Source organism: Indicator indicator, chromosome 12 (assembly GCF_027791375.1).
Source record: "Indicator indicator isolate 239-I01 chromosome 12, UM_Iind_1.1, whole genome shotgun sequence".
Taxonomy (NCBI): Eukaryota; Metazoa; Chordata; class Aves; order Piciformes; family Indicatoridae; genus Indicator; species Indicator indicator.
In genome coordinates, this window is record NC_072021.1 from 21,063,579 (window position 1) to 21,079,416 (window position 15,838).

At 39.7% G+C, this 15,838-nt stretch overlaps 1 protein-coding gene across 1 annotated transcript in view; it reads left to right on the forward strand.

Annotated features, from left to right (window-relative positions):
* The first annotated feature begins 439 nt into the window (after window positions 1-439).
* Window positions 440-15,838, forward strand: part of DENND3 (DENN domain containing 3) — a 38,781-nt gene continuing 23,382 nt past the window's right edge. Inside the window, exons 1-6 of the mRNA XM_054385380.1 lie at window positions 440-523; window positions 6,345-6,618; window positions 7,311-7,426; window positions 7,939-8,078; window positions 13,600-13,711; window positions 15,269-15,388. Coding sequence (XP_054241355.1) covers window positions 440-523; window positions 6,345-6,618; window positions 7,311-7,426; window positions 7,939-8,078; window positions 13,600-13,711; window positions 15,269-15,388 — 846 coding nt within the window. The remainder of the gene's footprint in view (window positions 524-6,344; window positions 6,619-7,310; window positions 7,427-7,938; window positions 8,079-13,599; window positions 13,712-15,268; window positions 15,389-15,838) is intronic.

Genomic DNA, 15,838 nt, shown 5'->3' on the forward strand with positions numbered 1-15,838 from the left:
GCTGGGAAACCAGCCAGGAGAAACCAGTGGCCTCCCCTTTGAGTGGGGAGTCCTCCGCGAAGACTCGCTCAGCAGGGCAGGGAGATGGAGCGAGGGGAGATGGGGTGAGGCGAGGTGGGGGACACATGCAGAGCGGGACTTGGGCAGCGATACTCCAGCCTCGCGCCCGCCCCTATGTCGGGCGGTGAGTGGTGACGTCCCGCCCTCGTCCGGAGCGCGAGGCCGCCGCAGGCAGGCTCTACCTTTCAGACTGGTCATAGGTCCTCAGAGCGACGGGAGATAAAACCAATCAAAATGCGCATTACCAGGAGGGGCGGGAAGGGGTGCAGTGCGCCGCAGTCTGAGGGGGAGAGTGTTCCCGCCCCCGCGCGCCCCGGCCCAGCCCGCGGGAAGGAGTTCCCGCAGCCCGCTGTGCTCGCTGCCACTGCCTCCCTCTGCCATGGAGGACGTGTTGCCCCCGGGCCTGATGGAGATCTGCCTGCTGGTCGGCGTGCCCAGGGAGCGGGTGAGGGCGCTGGTCCAGGTGAGCGGGGACTTGTTGCGGTGAGAAAGCGCAGGACGCTCAGGATCGGCGGGACTCGGTGGTCTGGTGCCTCGGCTGGTCTGTGGAGCAGCGCAGTCGGAGTTTAACCAGAGTCTAAAGCCGGGTCAGCTCCTCCCTGGCCCGGCCTCTCTTCCCAGTGCGGATTATGGGATTGTCTTGTTTTTGTTGTCATGGGATAGAGGTCGAATACTTAAAACTTATTTTGACAGAGGATCATCAGCGGAATAGGAGTAGGTTGGTAGTGGTGTTAAGTAATTAACCCCTTTTGGGAAGTCTGATCTCAGATGGAGACTCCGGTGTAGCTTTATACGAGCAGGAACAGCAAAATGCTTGAACAATACATATCATTTACTGGATGATCTCCCATGTCCCGTTTTCCGGTGTAGATAAAAGCTAACTCGGGGGAATAAAGCCTGGTAACTTACATCCTTAGAACACCACAAGGTGTAACGATCTCCCTGTGAGCTTAGTGCTCTGAACTTGGCACAACCCGAGCAATTCAGATACAGCAGGAGTTGATGGGTTGCTTTCCGCTTTGAATATGTGGTTTATAATTTGTTTATGACTGTAGCCACTTCACACACGGATTAACAATTAAAATCCTCTTCCTGATTTTGCTTTGTTGAAATGTGCTGATGGTTTCATTAGGTGGGAGTAGCTGTGGTGCCAACACGTGCTGCAAAGCCAGGCTGTTCCCAGGGATCTCGAGTTGTCATGCTTCAACTCGAATTTGATTGTGTGCTCTAATAGCATTAGATAAAGAAGCCTTTGTTAAACTTGTTGCTGCTCACTGCTCAGGAGACAGATTTTACTGATGTCAGCTTCTTAAGTGGTATCAGCTAAGGCAGAGGTTCAAATTCCAGGATCTTATTCATGTGTACATTCAAACTGGGGAAATAGTTGTGCCACAAATGTCAACACCAGGGTTTTGAAATGGATGTGTATATATCATTCTGGCATCTGTGTGAGAAGTAAATCCAAAAGAAAGGGAATAGTTTTTTCATTCCAGTCTGCTTAGTTTGATTGTATTGCTTCCAATAAGTGTGTAGAACAACAAATGAGAAATTGACTGCAAAAAGTAGGAGCCACACACAAGTTTTGGATTACTTCTTTGCTCAAGGTATAAAATTGAGTGCCAGAAAAAATAGAGTCTCTAGCCTTGTCAGTATTAATTACAGTAATGTCCCTGCAAGCTGTTACGCCACAGGGATTTCAGTCACTGTCTTAGGGAAAGTTTATAGATTGACTCTGTGTCCTTTTCCTTCTGCAGGAAGGAAATGGTGGGATAGGTTTTGTGTCTGATTTCAGTGAATGTAGAAAGCAGAGACGTTACTGACAGAAAATAAGAACATGTAATGCAAAGTAGTGGACCACTGATTATATTTACAGATTAAATAGCAGGGAAAAATTTTTGCAAGTGCTTCAGATTTTGGTCTTGAAAGTATGCTTGTGCATTCTTAACTGTATTTTAATATGTGGTAGTAAAGTTAGTGAGGTCAGCAGGAATGATATAACACACTTCCAAAGAGAAATATAATCTCATATGATTTACTTGTTTTCAGTGCAGATTCCAGGAAAAATGATACAGATTTGCACTGAAACTCATTAGACTGAAATTTCTAGGCTGTCATCCATCAGTTGCCCTTATTACTAAGATAATTATTACTCTGAGATTTCAATTTGAAGAGATCAAAGGCTGCTATTTTCAGACAGAGATTGCTTCTTTAGTGTTGGAAATGTGTATTTTGTAAGAATGAGAAGTACAATAGTGAAAATCATACATCCATCTTTAATAAGATTTCTTTCCCCTAAGTTATCTTCAGCTGTAAAGGTAGATTGTAATATGGCAAGGATGATGTACAAGCTGGCTTTGAGATGTCTCAGATCTTCCTGTTGGCTCCATTGCTGGGTTCTGGTGTCTGTATCACAGTTAGTGATGCAGATCTTGTTTCTTACAGTATCTGTATTATGCTTGCTGCCTCTGCTGATGCAAATAGAATCACCAAACCCTTTTTTTCCTTCTTCTCTAATGCCTCCTGGGTGTCAAGTTGTGCAAAAGGTATGTCATCAAGTAGCAGCCTTCAAGTATCTACAAGAAAGCTGGAGAGGAACTTTTTACAAGGGCATGTAGTGATAAGGCAAAGAGTAATGGCTTTAAACTGAAAGATGTAGATTTAGATTAGATCTAAGGAAGAAATTCTTCACTGTGAAGGTGTTGAGGTACTGGAACAAGCTGCCTAGAGAGGTTGTGGATGCCCCATCCCTGGAAGTGTTCAACACCACATTGGACAGGATTCTGGGCAACCTGGTCTAGCATGAGGTGTCCCAGCCCAAACTATTCTGCAATTCTGTGAGCATTAATCAGCAATGTGCAGCTATAGCAGTACCTCTGTAATGGCCTGCATCATTGGGATGATAGCTCACACGTGAAGGAAAGGGGTTATTGCTCAACGCTCTTGAGGTCACATCTGGAATACTGTCCCATTGGGATTATCTGCATGAGGGCTAGAGTACAAGGCAGGGAGAATCTCCTTCCTAATTGATTTCTGAAACTTGATGGGATGAGACCCACAGCAACCTGATGGAAGTTAAAAGTTATCATTGCTTTGAGCAGAGGATTGCACTGGAACCTTCAGAGGTTCCTTCCAACCTCATTTTTCTAAGACTTCATTCTTTTCCCTGCCCAATTTTTCCTTAGAGAAGCCAGTTCTTTCATGACATTCAAAATGAAATTAGCTTCTTCAGTGATGGGAATAGGAAAATGAGATGAAGGAAACACCAGAGAGATGACATCACACTTGAATCTGTGGTTTCAACACACTACTTCTTGTTTGTATCTAAAATAGCTCAGTCATTGTAAAAACCCTGTCTCTTATCTGTGTCACGTACAACACCACTGTTACAGGAACATAAACAGTAAACAAGGAGGGAATACAACCCCCTGACTTCTGGAGTCTTGGAGAATTACAGGAAAGACACTGGTGTTTATAAGAAGCTATGAAAAGAACAATAACCCTGTGTATCAGTATGGGTTGGGGGTTGACCTGCTGTGAAAGCAGTTCTATGGAGAAGGACCTGGGAGTGCTGGTGAACAAGTTCACCATGAGCCAGCAATATGCCCTTATGGCCAAGAAGGCCAGCAGTATTCTGGGGTGTGTTAAGTGTGTGGCCAGCAGATCAAGAAAAGTTCTTTCCTCCCTCTACTCTGCCCTGGTGAAGCTGCACCTGGAGTGTTGTGTCCAGTTGTGGGCTCCCCAGTTCAAGAGAGACAAGCAGATACCAGAGAGAGTTCAGTGGTGGGCCACGAGGATTGTTAGGGGAATGGAGCATCTCTCATACGAGGACAGGCTGAGAGACCTGGGGCTGTTTAGCCTGGCAAAGGTATGACTGAGAGGGGATCCTCTCAATGCATGTAAGTATCTAAAGGGTGGATGTCATGAGAGTGGGGCTGGGCTCTTCTCAGTGGAGGCGAATGATAGGGCGAGGGGCAACAGGTACAATCGAGAACACAGGAAGTTTTATTTGAGCTTAAGAAGAAACTTCTTTCCTTTGTACGTGACAGAGCACTGGAACAGCTGCCCAGAGAGGTGGTGGAGTCTCCCTCTCTGGAGACTTTCAAAACTTGCTTGCAAGCTGATCTAGGCGAACCTGTGTTAGCAGGGGGATTGGACTTAGATGATCTCCAGAGGTCCCTGCCATTCTGTGACTCAGTGGAGAGAAGCATTTTAAAATAAAAAAGTAACAGTAGAAGCAGAGAATAAAAAATGTTCAAAGAATAGTAGAAACAAGTGAGTATTGTTCTGTTGCTGCTTATTCACTACTGCTGAACTGAAAAGGTAAGAAAATATGTCTTTGGCCATAGGCGTTAATAAGAGCAGACTTGAATGCTGACAACTGAGTCACTGGGTCAGTGACAGGGTCGACAGTGCTGTTCTGTAGGAAAAAGAGTGGTGTTTAATGCCTCTCCTATAGTTCAAGATGTCAAGGACCTGCCAGTTTAGGAGCTGCTACACTGTGAGGCTGTTAAATTGCTGGCTGTCATCTGGCAATTTGTAGAGCAGAGATGCTTTCACTGTAAGTCAGAATTGTTTTGTCAAAGCAACTTTGGATGAAAACCTCTGCAGGGCAAACGTGCCAAGATTGCAACTGTTTGAGCAGATCTGTGTTTTTCTTGCATAACAGCCTCAGGGATGAGCCTTGATTCTTAATTTCCTTCTGAAATGTTTAGCTGCATGTTATTTTGAGAATGATCATGTTGGATTTATCTGCATTTCCAGTTTCTTCACTTGAAATGGATGTCGCTGCCAGGTAAGGAAAACGACACTTGAAGTTTTTAGCATGGCAGGATATGGCATTCAGTACCGTGTTTTTTCATGTGATTTTTGAAGTAATTGCTATTTCTTGGATATCCCAGTGGATACTTACCTGAAATTTTATCTTTCTCGTTCTTAATTTCTTTCTAGTTCAGACTGTGTGTTCATTAAAAGAGTGTTTTTTCACTTCTTATTTTTTTGAAGTACTTTCAAGTATCTTGTTATAGACCATGGTGGAGCTTAAGATGCAGTAACTCATACATCTTATTTTTCCTGTGATGCTTAAAAGTGAAGAAGATTACTGGTGGACTCGTCCACTAGGACAAATAAGCTCAGATTTTCTGTTCCAAAACTTCAATTGTCAAAGATTGGTTTCAGTGAATCAAGAGCTTTGTATGTTGTAGGAATTTTTAAAAGTAGAGAAATATTGAGAGAGGGCCATCTTAAATACGAGTTATATCCATGCATCATGTCTGAAGGTAAAAGCAGCATCTTTTTCTTATCTATCTTTGTATCACTGAGGAAAAGTTGAAAACGAAACAAGTTTTAGCCACAGTGAGGCTCGCCTTTCCTGTTTCCAAATATCCGTTGACTAAACAAAGCCTTTGCTTGCTGTTTTGGCCTTGCAGGAAGAATTAAGATCACAGTGAAGTAATTGAGAATGCAGGTATTTATCTCTATTATATGGTCAAGAGTACAAAAACTGCTCCCAAGTACAAGGAATTCTCTTGTCACTTCCTTCACAGGTTTTCCATAATGGGGCAGCAAGGGCTTTCAGTGCAGTAGTGCTTTGCAAAGCTGCCTGCTAAACCCCATAATTTCAAACATGCTCTTGGGATGCCTCTTCCACTTACTCATCAGTCTATATAGAGAAATTTTCATGGCTTCATGTTGAACAGTGTCTTAAAATTGTCTTTATTGTAACAGTGATTGTCATTTTTAGTTGTACTTTCTTGATTGCTTTATAAAGTGAAATATTGTGAAAGCTCATGTGTTTTTTTGGGAAGTATTTCTGGCTTTAATTGATTTTGTTTGTCTTCATGTAGAGGCTATACCTAGTTAAAATGTAGCTTTTTCTAAAGTTGAAAAAAAAGATTTGCCTAGGGAGCTCGTCTGGTTTTCTTTATTTTCATTCATTTGTTGCCTGGTTTCTCTCATTACCAGTGTTTATTTTAGTATAGCTTAAGTATATCCTAACACTTCAAAGGAATAAATTGCATATTTGATATTTGTTAGTTTTCTTATGCCAGTGGCGCAACACTGATATTGTTCATTTTCAGTGATGAAGAGTGATTATTTCCCTACTGAAAATGCCCAGATTATTCCCCTTGCATTAACACATGTGAAACAAGAAATTGGAAGGAAAAAATAATTAAGGAGAATGTAGTCTGAACCCACTATTTTAGGGGTAGACAGAAAACAGGGATAAAAAGAAAATCTATCAAGATGACTGTCAACTTAATGGCTGGTTTTATTTTTTTTTGTAGGGTACACAAAGAAAACTTAAAAGCCTCCCTCCCCTTGATCCAGAAGTTCTTTCTGTATTTGTGCCTCCATTTATCAGCAGAGATGATACTCCGGTGATTAATGTTGGTAATAGCTTGAGCAGAAATAAACGCCGGTCTTTCCGAAAGAAAAAAGAGAAACCAAAGACTGAAAATGTCAAGAGTCTCAACGGGGAGCAGAAAGCACCTGACACTGAAGATGTTACCGTTCCAAAGGATGTTGATCTTATTGGTTTGCCACAGTTATGCTTCCCAGGTATGGTGACTTCTCACTTCATGAGAACTTTTGAATATCTATTTGTTGACCCATAGTACAGAATTTTTTTTTTATTATTATAATTTTTATCTCTTTGTATTTCACAGTTTAAAAATGTGTCTGCTTGTGAGCAGGCCAGTGATGAAAGCAGCTGGTACTCTTACTCTGTATGGCTGTGTGGTGTGAAACAGATCTGTTAACAGTAGTAGCTGCACCACCTGCAAGGGAGGGAAGCTGAAATTTCCTTTACCCTTATTGGTAAATCTTGGTCTGAGTGAGATGTGCACACTTCTAAAATCCCCTTTTCCCCCAAATGGCTGAGTACGTTCACTTTTTATTTGGTATTAAGATACACAGAAGTAGTGACTGCATCCTCCAGGTTTAATTGTAGAAATATTCATATGCATGTCACTACTGCAGACCTTATAAATGACTTGAAAAAAAGGAGGAAGTAACCCCATCTATTGTATTTTACCACTTAAAATGCATAATAATAATATAATATTTTTGCTTCTTCAGTAATGTGCAGCTTACAGCATTTGTAACAACCCTTAGGTCAGACTGTATATATGCATTTTATTTCCTTAAAGTGAGATGCTTCTCTTGAAATTAAGTGCAAATGTGCAGTATTTGTCATGAATTGGTTTTCAAGCAGCTGTAGTTAAAAAAAAATGTTTCTGTCTTCACTGCAGGAGGACTTCATATAACTTCTGAATCAAAAGATGACCACATTCATTTCCTAGTCTTCACAGATGTCTGTGGTAACAGAACATATGGTGTTGTAGCACAGTACTACCAGCCTATGCAAGTATGTTATTTAACTCATACTTTTATTAAAACATAGTAAAAGATATAAATTAAAACACTTTGAGAATTATGTCAGGTTTAATTACTGAAATAAGTTAATATATAGGTTTTTATGTTAGTGGGAATACAGAACAAATCATACTTTATATTGCCATTGTAAATTAAATATATTGGAACAGAAATGCATTAGGAAAAACTGTTAAGTATTTCATCTGGGAGTTTTGAATATTTAGGAGCAGACTTTGTGCCTTGGACACTTTTTTGGTGATAATTGTATCCTGTGTCCTTTCTAAATACTTTCTAAATACTTTCTAAAATGCAGAAATTCTTTTTGATACATATATCTAAGCCTGGAAGGCTGACATTTTTTTCTAAAAAACTTAAGGGAGATCAATATCCAAATCTTTTTTAAATTTAGAAGGAATTGGGTATCATATCTCTAGGATTCTCAAAAAAATATCAGGTATAAATTTATGTTTACCATAAACACATTAATCTGTGGTTTTCTTGCAGGATAGCTGCATTTCCTCGAATGGGCAGGCCCACTGGGAATCCATGCAGACTGGGAAGATGCCTGTCTGTTTTGTACCATTTGCTGTTTGTGTTATATCCAGATACCCGTATTTCAATGCCCTCAAGGATTGTCTCTCTTGGTAAGACTTGCTATCCTACGTGTTTCTTCTGAAAGTAACAGTGTGCAGGTTTTAATACCTGAATTTGCAGGATGTGCTCAGGATAGCTGCAGAATGCTAAAACAGGCGTTAGTTTAAGTTACAGTAGTGGAAGATGAAGTGTGTGGAAGAGGAAAAGAATAATTGTAATGTGAATATAAGCACAAGTTCTAAATATCAAAGAAATTAGTTCTCATGTTGTCTTCATTGTCTTTGAAGTTTTTGGTTAAGTCAAAATTACTAAATTGCAGGGAGCAGATTTCTAAGTTTGTTTTTTTTTTTCCCCACACTGGTAAAAACGCTCTGAAAGCTCAAAAACTTATTTGTAATGCACCAAATAAATGTAATAAGAACATAAATGTATATATTAACAAGCAGTTAATGACACTAGCTAATTAGGAGTCACTTGAGGGAGAACAGTGATTATTTGTCCGTCTTAGAGCTAGGGGGAAAAAATCTTAAAGACACAGACAGCTTCACTGATTAAAAACACTCAAATACTCCACTTTGTGGTTGAATTAAAAGATAAGTGAGCATAAATGTGTTTTGTTATTTAGCAATATTTTGAGGTTGTCTGTTGCTTTCTTAAGTTGTTAAAACCTATGTGCTTCTGTCCTGAAGAGGATTAAAAATGCCTTGCATCAGGAAGCCTGTCTCTGTACACTGGACATTACTGAGTGATCTTCAGTTGCAGGCCTGTAGTCTAAAGGTAGAAGAGGGCTTTTTTTAAAATATTAAGTTCCAGTCAGGCTTTCTAGAGTTAAATTTGAAGTCAGCTGTTTACCTTTTGCAGGCCTTTGAAAGATGTTGGGTTTTTACGCTGGAGCCTGTGTCTTCCAGTCTGTTTTGCCAGTGGTTGGGAGGAGGAGGAGATGAGCAAGCAAGGGTGTGCTTCCTGGGTACTGAGGTGCATTGCTAGCCCCTAACCTGATACCATGCCAGGATGAGACCTGAGCACTCTCTCCCTCCCATGTTCCTCTTTGCAACACTGTGGACTTGGATCTAGTTAGAGCTTTCCCAGGTTTAGATGAAGAGAGCCCTGGAGAAACAAAGCAGTGTCTCTCTCTTAGGCAGTTCAGATGATGCCTTCAAAAAAGGGTGATACCAGAAATTACTCACTCTGGCAGTCCTTAAATATGAGCGAATACACCACTGATGTTCAAGATACCTCTGCTCTGTCATTTTCAAAACACCTGTAAGGGGTTCTGATGTGGATATGATGGAAAGTAGGTATTCACAGGTTAGTGAAATTGAGAGGATCAGTAAAAAAAAAGGAATGTTTGTTTTCCTTACTCCTTTCCTGCTCAGATCACTTTTCCCACTCCTTATGTTTAAGTCAATTACATCAGCTATTAGTTTTACAGGACCTGATTCATCACTGCCTTTTCATAGTCTCAAGTAAACACTAATCTTTGTATGTAACTTAGGGCTATATACTGAGCTGTGGTGCTTTACTGCTGATATTCAGGCTTTATAACAGGATTACAATGCTTCATTGATACTGCAAACTTGGTCTGTATAAGGGCTCACCACACACTAGCTTTCTAGTGGGTGGGAGATAGCATAGATTCAGCTTTACAGTATTGGTGTTCATCAGTGGTTTATGTAGTATATTCATAGGCTTGTTTGGCTTAGAAAGGGCCTTTAAAGGTCATCTAGCTCAATTCTCCTGCAGTGAGCAAGGACATTCTAAAGTAGGTCAGGTTGCTCAGAGCACCATCCAACCTGACCTTGAATGTTCATAAATGAGTCATTTCTTCTCTGAAGTGAGACATCTCTGAGCTAACAGAAGTAATCAATTTGTGAAGGGAATTTTAAAGAGCACACTACTAGCAGAAGTAATCAATTTGTGAAGGGAATTTTAAAGAGCACACTAAGGGAGAAGTGGGAAAATATTCAGGAAAACCATGGAAAAATCTAGCGGTTACAAAAAATGTTTCTAAGTCTTGTATTTTTTTAGAGCAGTCAGGAACCAGGTGGAGTTCACTCTCAATGGATTCAAACTTCTACCTCTGGGTGGCCATTTTAAACATTGTAATTAAACATCTTGGCCTTGATTTGCACCTGTTTAAAGTTTTATTACCCGAAGTAGCTGCTGTGGATGGCTTTTCCCTTTAAGCTGAGTCCGCACTGATTTCTAAGAAGAGTTCAGATTTATCATCATTAACCTACCATGTAAGCTCTAAGTGATTTGCAGATACTTGAATAAACTTCCATGCTAGTCTGTGTGTGTGTCCCAGTCATTTAACAGAGGAATTTGTCATACAGTTGCAGAGCTCCTCTATCCCCTTTTTGTTGCTGCATCTGGATCTAAGATGTCACTGTGTGTACCTGGCAGGGGAAAGCAAGTGACAAAGCTGCATTAGGTGCTGACCTCTCTCAGTGTACTGGAAACTCTACTGACTAAGTTTCCATGATTTTTTAATTTTTTTATTATTTTAAAAGTAATCTCACAATTGTGCATATTTTTCTTGGTATTGTTTGACAGACAATTTCAGAATGTCTGCCTGACTGTATTTTGATTTTTTAAAGTTACTTTACTGTGCCAGAGTATACTTGAGTGAGAGGAAAGGAAGGGGTGGAGAGGTACCATTTGTCCTTATCTTGGTTGCGTTACTAAAATTTTTCCATATGGCATGAAACAGCTGCTGGGGTGTGTGGCTGTTCTGAATGGAATATAAACTATTACAGTGAGGAAATCCATGATATATTTTGAGTGTTGTGTGCAGCAGGTGATGTTTCAGCTTTTTGTAACTTAGAAAACATTATTTTCCTATAAATTGGAAAGGGAGTTATTGTCATTTTGGATGCTGTAACTGTATTCAGGTGGCTAATGAGTTAAAAATCTAATTAAATGCTTCTGATTTAGCAAATGTGCTCAACTAGTAGTGCTTTGCAGACTTGAAAAATAATAACACATTCAACAGTGCATTTGTATCCTTAGTATGTTTCAGTGGTGTTTTGCAGGATGCTTCAATTGATTAATCATTCTCTGAGTCTGGGGATTTGAAAACGCTTGCTGGTGGACCTCAAACCACCCATTTTTAGTGTGTAGTCCTTTCCTCATGAGAACTAGCAGAAAATTGTATTTCTTTTTATTAATGGAGGCTTGATCTTGAAAGGTCCTTCCAGTACCTGAAGGGGACCTACAAGAAAACTAGGGAGGGCTTTTTTGCAAAGAGGAGTGTGTTTGAGCTGGAAGAGGGAAGATTTAGACTGGGTGTTAGGAAGAAATTCTTCACAGTAAGAGTGGTGAGGCACTCGAACAGGTTGCCAAGGGAGGTTGTGGATGCCCCCTCCCTACAGGTGTTCAAGACCAGATGGGATGAGGCCTTGAGCAACCTGGTCTAGTGGAAGGTGTCCCTGCCCATGGGGGGGGGTGTGTGGTTGAAACTAGATGATGTTTAAGGTCCCTTAACCCAACCCAAACCATTCTGTGAATCTATGAAATAGCATTCTTAAAGGGTTCTGCTTCCATTCAGGACCTTTTTGCAGCAAACGATTTTTCTTCCAAGTTTCTACTGTGCATAGATTATTTTGTCTAGAACCTGTAGTGTATGGGGTTGCTAACAGGTGGGACGGTGCTTGATTTAATTCAGAACTGTCCTCAAAACTGTTTTATCATCGTAAGCATTCCCAGATAAAACATGTTTTTTGGCATTTTTCTCAGGTGGTTTTACCTCAATCTGTTAGACTACATGGAAAGTTAAAATATTCTTGGCAGTGATCTCCTTCTGGGTGAACTCCCATCCTGCGTGGATGAATAGGCTTCATTCAAACTGCAAATCTTCCACCTTGTGTATTAGTCCTGTCAGCTGCTTTGGGAAAAGGTGGAAGTGTGCAAGTAGCTCCCAGCGTTGCAACAGCACAAAGGACCTATTCTTAGATGTTCTTGCTTTCTGAAACATCTGTCTCTGGACAGTTAATAGAGGTAATGGAAGATTCATAAACTCCTTAGCTCTCCCCTTTAATGTTTCAGAGATGTCTTCATTTATTTCATCAGACTTTTGCAGTGCAGAACTGTCAGCTGCTATTATGTGGCATTAATAGGCACAGTGTGCTGATTAGGGAGCTCTTACTGTCCTTTCAGTACATCTGCTGCATTTTCAGTGTCAGGGTCAGGTTGTTTTTGTTGTAACATTTACAGGATGTGTTAGTATGTGCTTTTTATCTCAGGAATTAAAAAAAGGTCTATTCTGTTAGGCAACATCTAAGGCACTACTAAGTGTGAGAGTGTATTTGTTTACATTGATTACTCTGTCTAGTTTTCTTTGATAATTCTTGAAGTTCCCTGCCCCTGCCTCCTCTGCACTCCTGAATAGTTCATGGTTTTTTGGGAGCACATTTAACAGCCTAGTACTCAGCCCAGGGCAGTTTCCAAATGTTAATTTAGTGAACTTAAATGTCTCATTAATCCAATTAAAAGCTTAATATGACAGAATATTTTTCTTCAGGAATCTAAATGCCATACACAGATATGATGTCCTGGATTCTTATATATCTCTGGACTTACTTAGTTGCTTTCTAGGCCACTTTCTTCCTGAAGAACAAGTAGTCTTCTGAAGGAAACCAGTAAAACTGCAAACGGAAATAAAACCTCAAGGGAGAATATAACCATATTAAGTTTCTAGTTCATGTGTATATAGATTACAGGATTAAATTTCTGATTTTGTAAAGGTTTGGATTTTTTCTTTTTCCTTTTTTTTTCCTTCTATAAACATGCACATGAATCTTCTATAGAATAAAATGCCCTTTCTGACTACAAATCTGACTACAAATGCTGTTGGACTTTACAATTTGCAGTTTTAATAGTGTGTATGTTTAAATGTTCATGGATTGATATGGCATGTAATAAAAGCCATGTGACCTTTGTGGCTTTGACACAGCTTTCGTAATAGAGTCATAAAAGAGAAACATTTGGCAGGTGTGCATAACTGTATTTGTTCTTTGTCCATGCAAAGAAGGAACAAGAGTAAAGGGCAGTGTTCATGCAGGCCTAGGCCTTAAGCTAAATATGCCTGTTGTTTCACATTGCTCTGCAGTTAAGCCCAAGTCTACAACTTCTCTTGTCCTCTGATGCTGTTTTCCTTCCAGAGCTGATGTCTGATGTTTGGGATAGAAGAAAGAGGATGGCACTGTGTTGCAGCTGTGGGTGTTTTGTTCCTCAAGAAGTCTCTAGTAGAAGACACTTCTTTAGCTGCATCTCACTTCTAGGTTTTCTTTGCCATCATGAGAGCCAGTGTGCTATCTGCATCCTCTGATATATGTGATACAGCAGTATTTTATTCATGGAAATTAAGAAAATCCTGCTTCTGACACAGCAGCATCATTAAAATTAAATGGAGCTGCTAAAGTATCTAACAAATTAGAATTTAATTAGCTGGAATAATAGCTTCCTTGCTCCTAATATTTTTTTTTTTTTAGTTCTAGGTTATCAGCAAAAAGCCTTCTTTTCTGTTTGCATGTAATTATTTATGAATAATTTTCTATAATTTAATTACAGCTTACTGGTGCAACTGCGACCTTTCAGGGATTTCGATGTCGAGGAACATATAAAAGAGTTTGCGGCAAAGTTATTTTTAATACCCAGCCCGCCACCAGGACCACTCCACTTGGTAATTACCAATAGTGAATTTAATAATTGCTTTAGCATTGTGTTTTATAAAGCACTAAGATGTAGTTTTCTATAAATTGGGGAGTGCTCTTCATTGTCGGGTTAGAGATTGTACTTGCTGATATAAAGCTGATGTCAGTAGCTGTGCTTTGAAAAGAAGGCTATACCTTATTAGTACATAACAGTGTGACCATGGTGCTGGCTGCAGCACTGGCATACCAGTTGGTCATGCTATTTAATTTTTAATATTCTTCTGAGAAGGATTTGGCTCATGTTGGCTCTTACTCTCCAAGATACCGTAGTAAGTCTGGAGACAGCATAATCTACCTTTCGGTTTCCAGAGGGGCAGCCCACAAAATCTCTACTACAAGTAATTGGAAACTCCAGTCTGTAACTGCTCTATAAGAACAGAAGCTGAGTTTTCATGTGAACACACGGCAATACCAGCTCATTGATTTACACATGTCTGAATACCACTAAATCATGTAACTATCACTCAAAGAAAGTGTGGGAGTTCCCTATTTTGTGTCTGATACCAAGGCACATTGCCTTATGTGGATTCTTATGGCTGTCATCCTGATTGTGTGATGACATGCAGTGGTGTGACTGAGAAATAGAGCAGTCTATGTGAAAGAAAGGAGGCCAAAGAAATCTGTTGCTGGAACAGCGTGCACAGCTCTGGACTTGTTCTTTTCTTGTGTCTGAATGACTCTGCGGAGTCATTGTGTAGTGTGTAGTGGATTAAATGTCCTGGATTGGCTGCTGCCTCACTAAGACCTAGCTGGGAGGAGAAACTCACATAAATATTTGTATTCAGTGTAGAAGCTGAGAATTCTGAGCTCTATTTTCTTCTTCATAACCCTTCCCAAATCAAGTTAGCTGCTAGCTGAGTTGGTAATTTGAGCACACTCTCTCTTGTCTACTGAAGTGGGAAGTGGTGCTTCAGTCATGGGCCTCTCCATAGCTGCTTTCTGTGACCTTGGGATGAGGGGTTAGGAGCAGGGGAGAAAAACAGTATGGCTGGAAAATTGTCTGAATGGCTGGCTAACCCAACTGCTAAGTGCTGAAATATGCAGCATGTGCAGGATCTTCCAGAGATTTGAGCTGGAGAATTTGAAAACGCCAAAAGAGCACATTTGTTTTGGTTTGTTCTGTCTTCTTAATGTGAGCACCTCTGCTCAGTTATTTTTTTTTTTAATTTCCTGTATGAATTTTATCAATATTTTTGAATTTGCAGTTGTATCTACAAGGTCCATTATTTCATTATGCTTATAGTAAAGTATAGTAAAATTCTGTTTAAAAAAAATTAAATATATATTTAAAGTATTATTGGCTAAACAAACTATGAGAATGAAAGGACACAAAGGCCGTGATAATCTTTCAAACCAGCCTCTTAACATGCCCCTCTTTCCATTTCACTTTTCTGCAGTATGCAAATAGCTATTTTCTTGCTCTCAGTTAATGTTAATATTTTTGTAGTTGGAACTGAAATGCTAAATTAAATGTATTGTGGGAATGTTTTCATTAGGAGATAAATGGAAAACATCTGTTATTACAGGTATTTAATATGAAACCACTCCAAATAATAATTCCTTCACGAGAGGATCCAGACAGTCCAATTGTTGACTTGGATCTTCACCTTCCATTGCTGTGTTTCAAGCCAGAGCAGGTGTTGCAGGTAAAGCTAACAGATTTTTTTAAATGTATTAGAGATTGACAATGAGAGTAATTTCTGGTTTGAAAAAAATCAAAGATGTTTTAGTTATCCAAAAAACCGGAACAGTGTTAGTTCTGCGTAACAGAGATAAGGCACAATAAAATCCACTGTCTGCTAAGATATTTTGTTATTTTCTAACTAGGTTAAATTATGGCATATCGGTTTTATTTCACCTGCTAAATTTCTTAAACATGTATTTTAAAATATAAATTCTCAAGCTGATTGACAGATTTTAGTTTGAATTCTCATAAAATGCATTTTTACAAGATTCATAGAAATAATTTTCCTGTGTAAGAGAGGCACCTGTAGGATGGATTAGTAACACTGGTGGAAATGGTGTAGACAAGAAAATACAAAAAATCTATTTGCGAAATTATTTTTGGTGTTTCATAGAATAGTACAATAATTTTG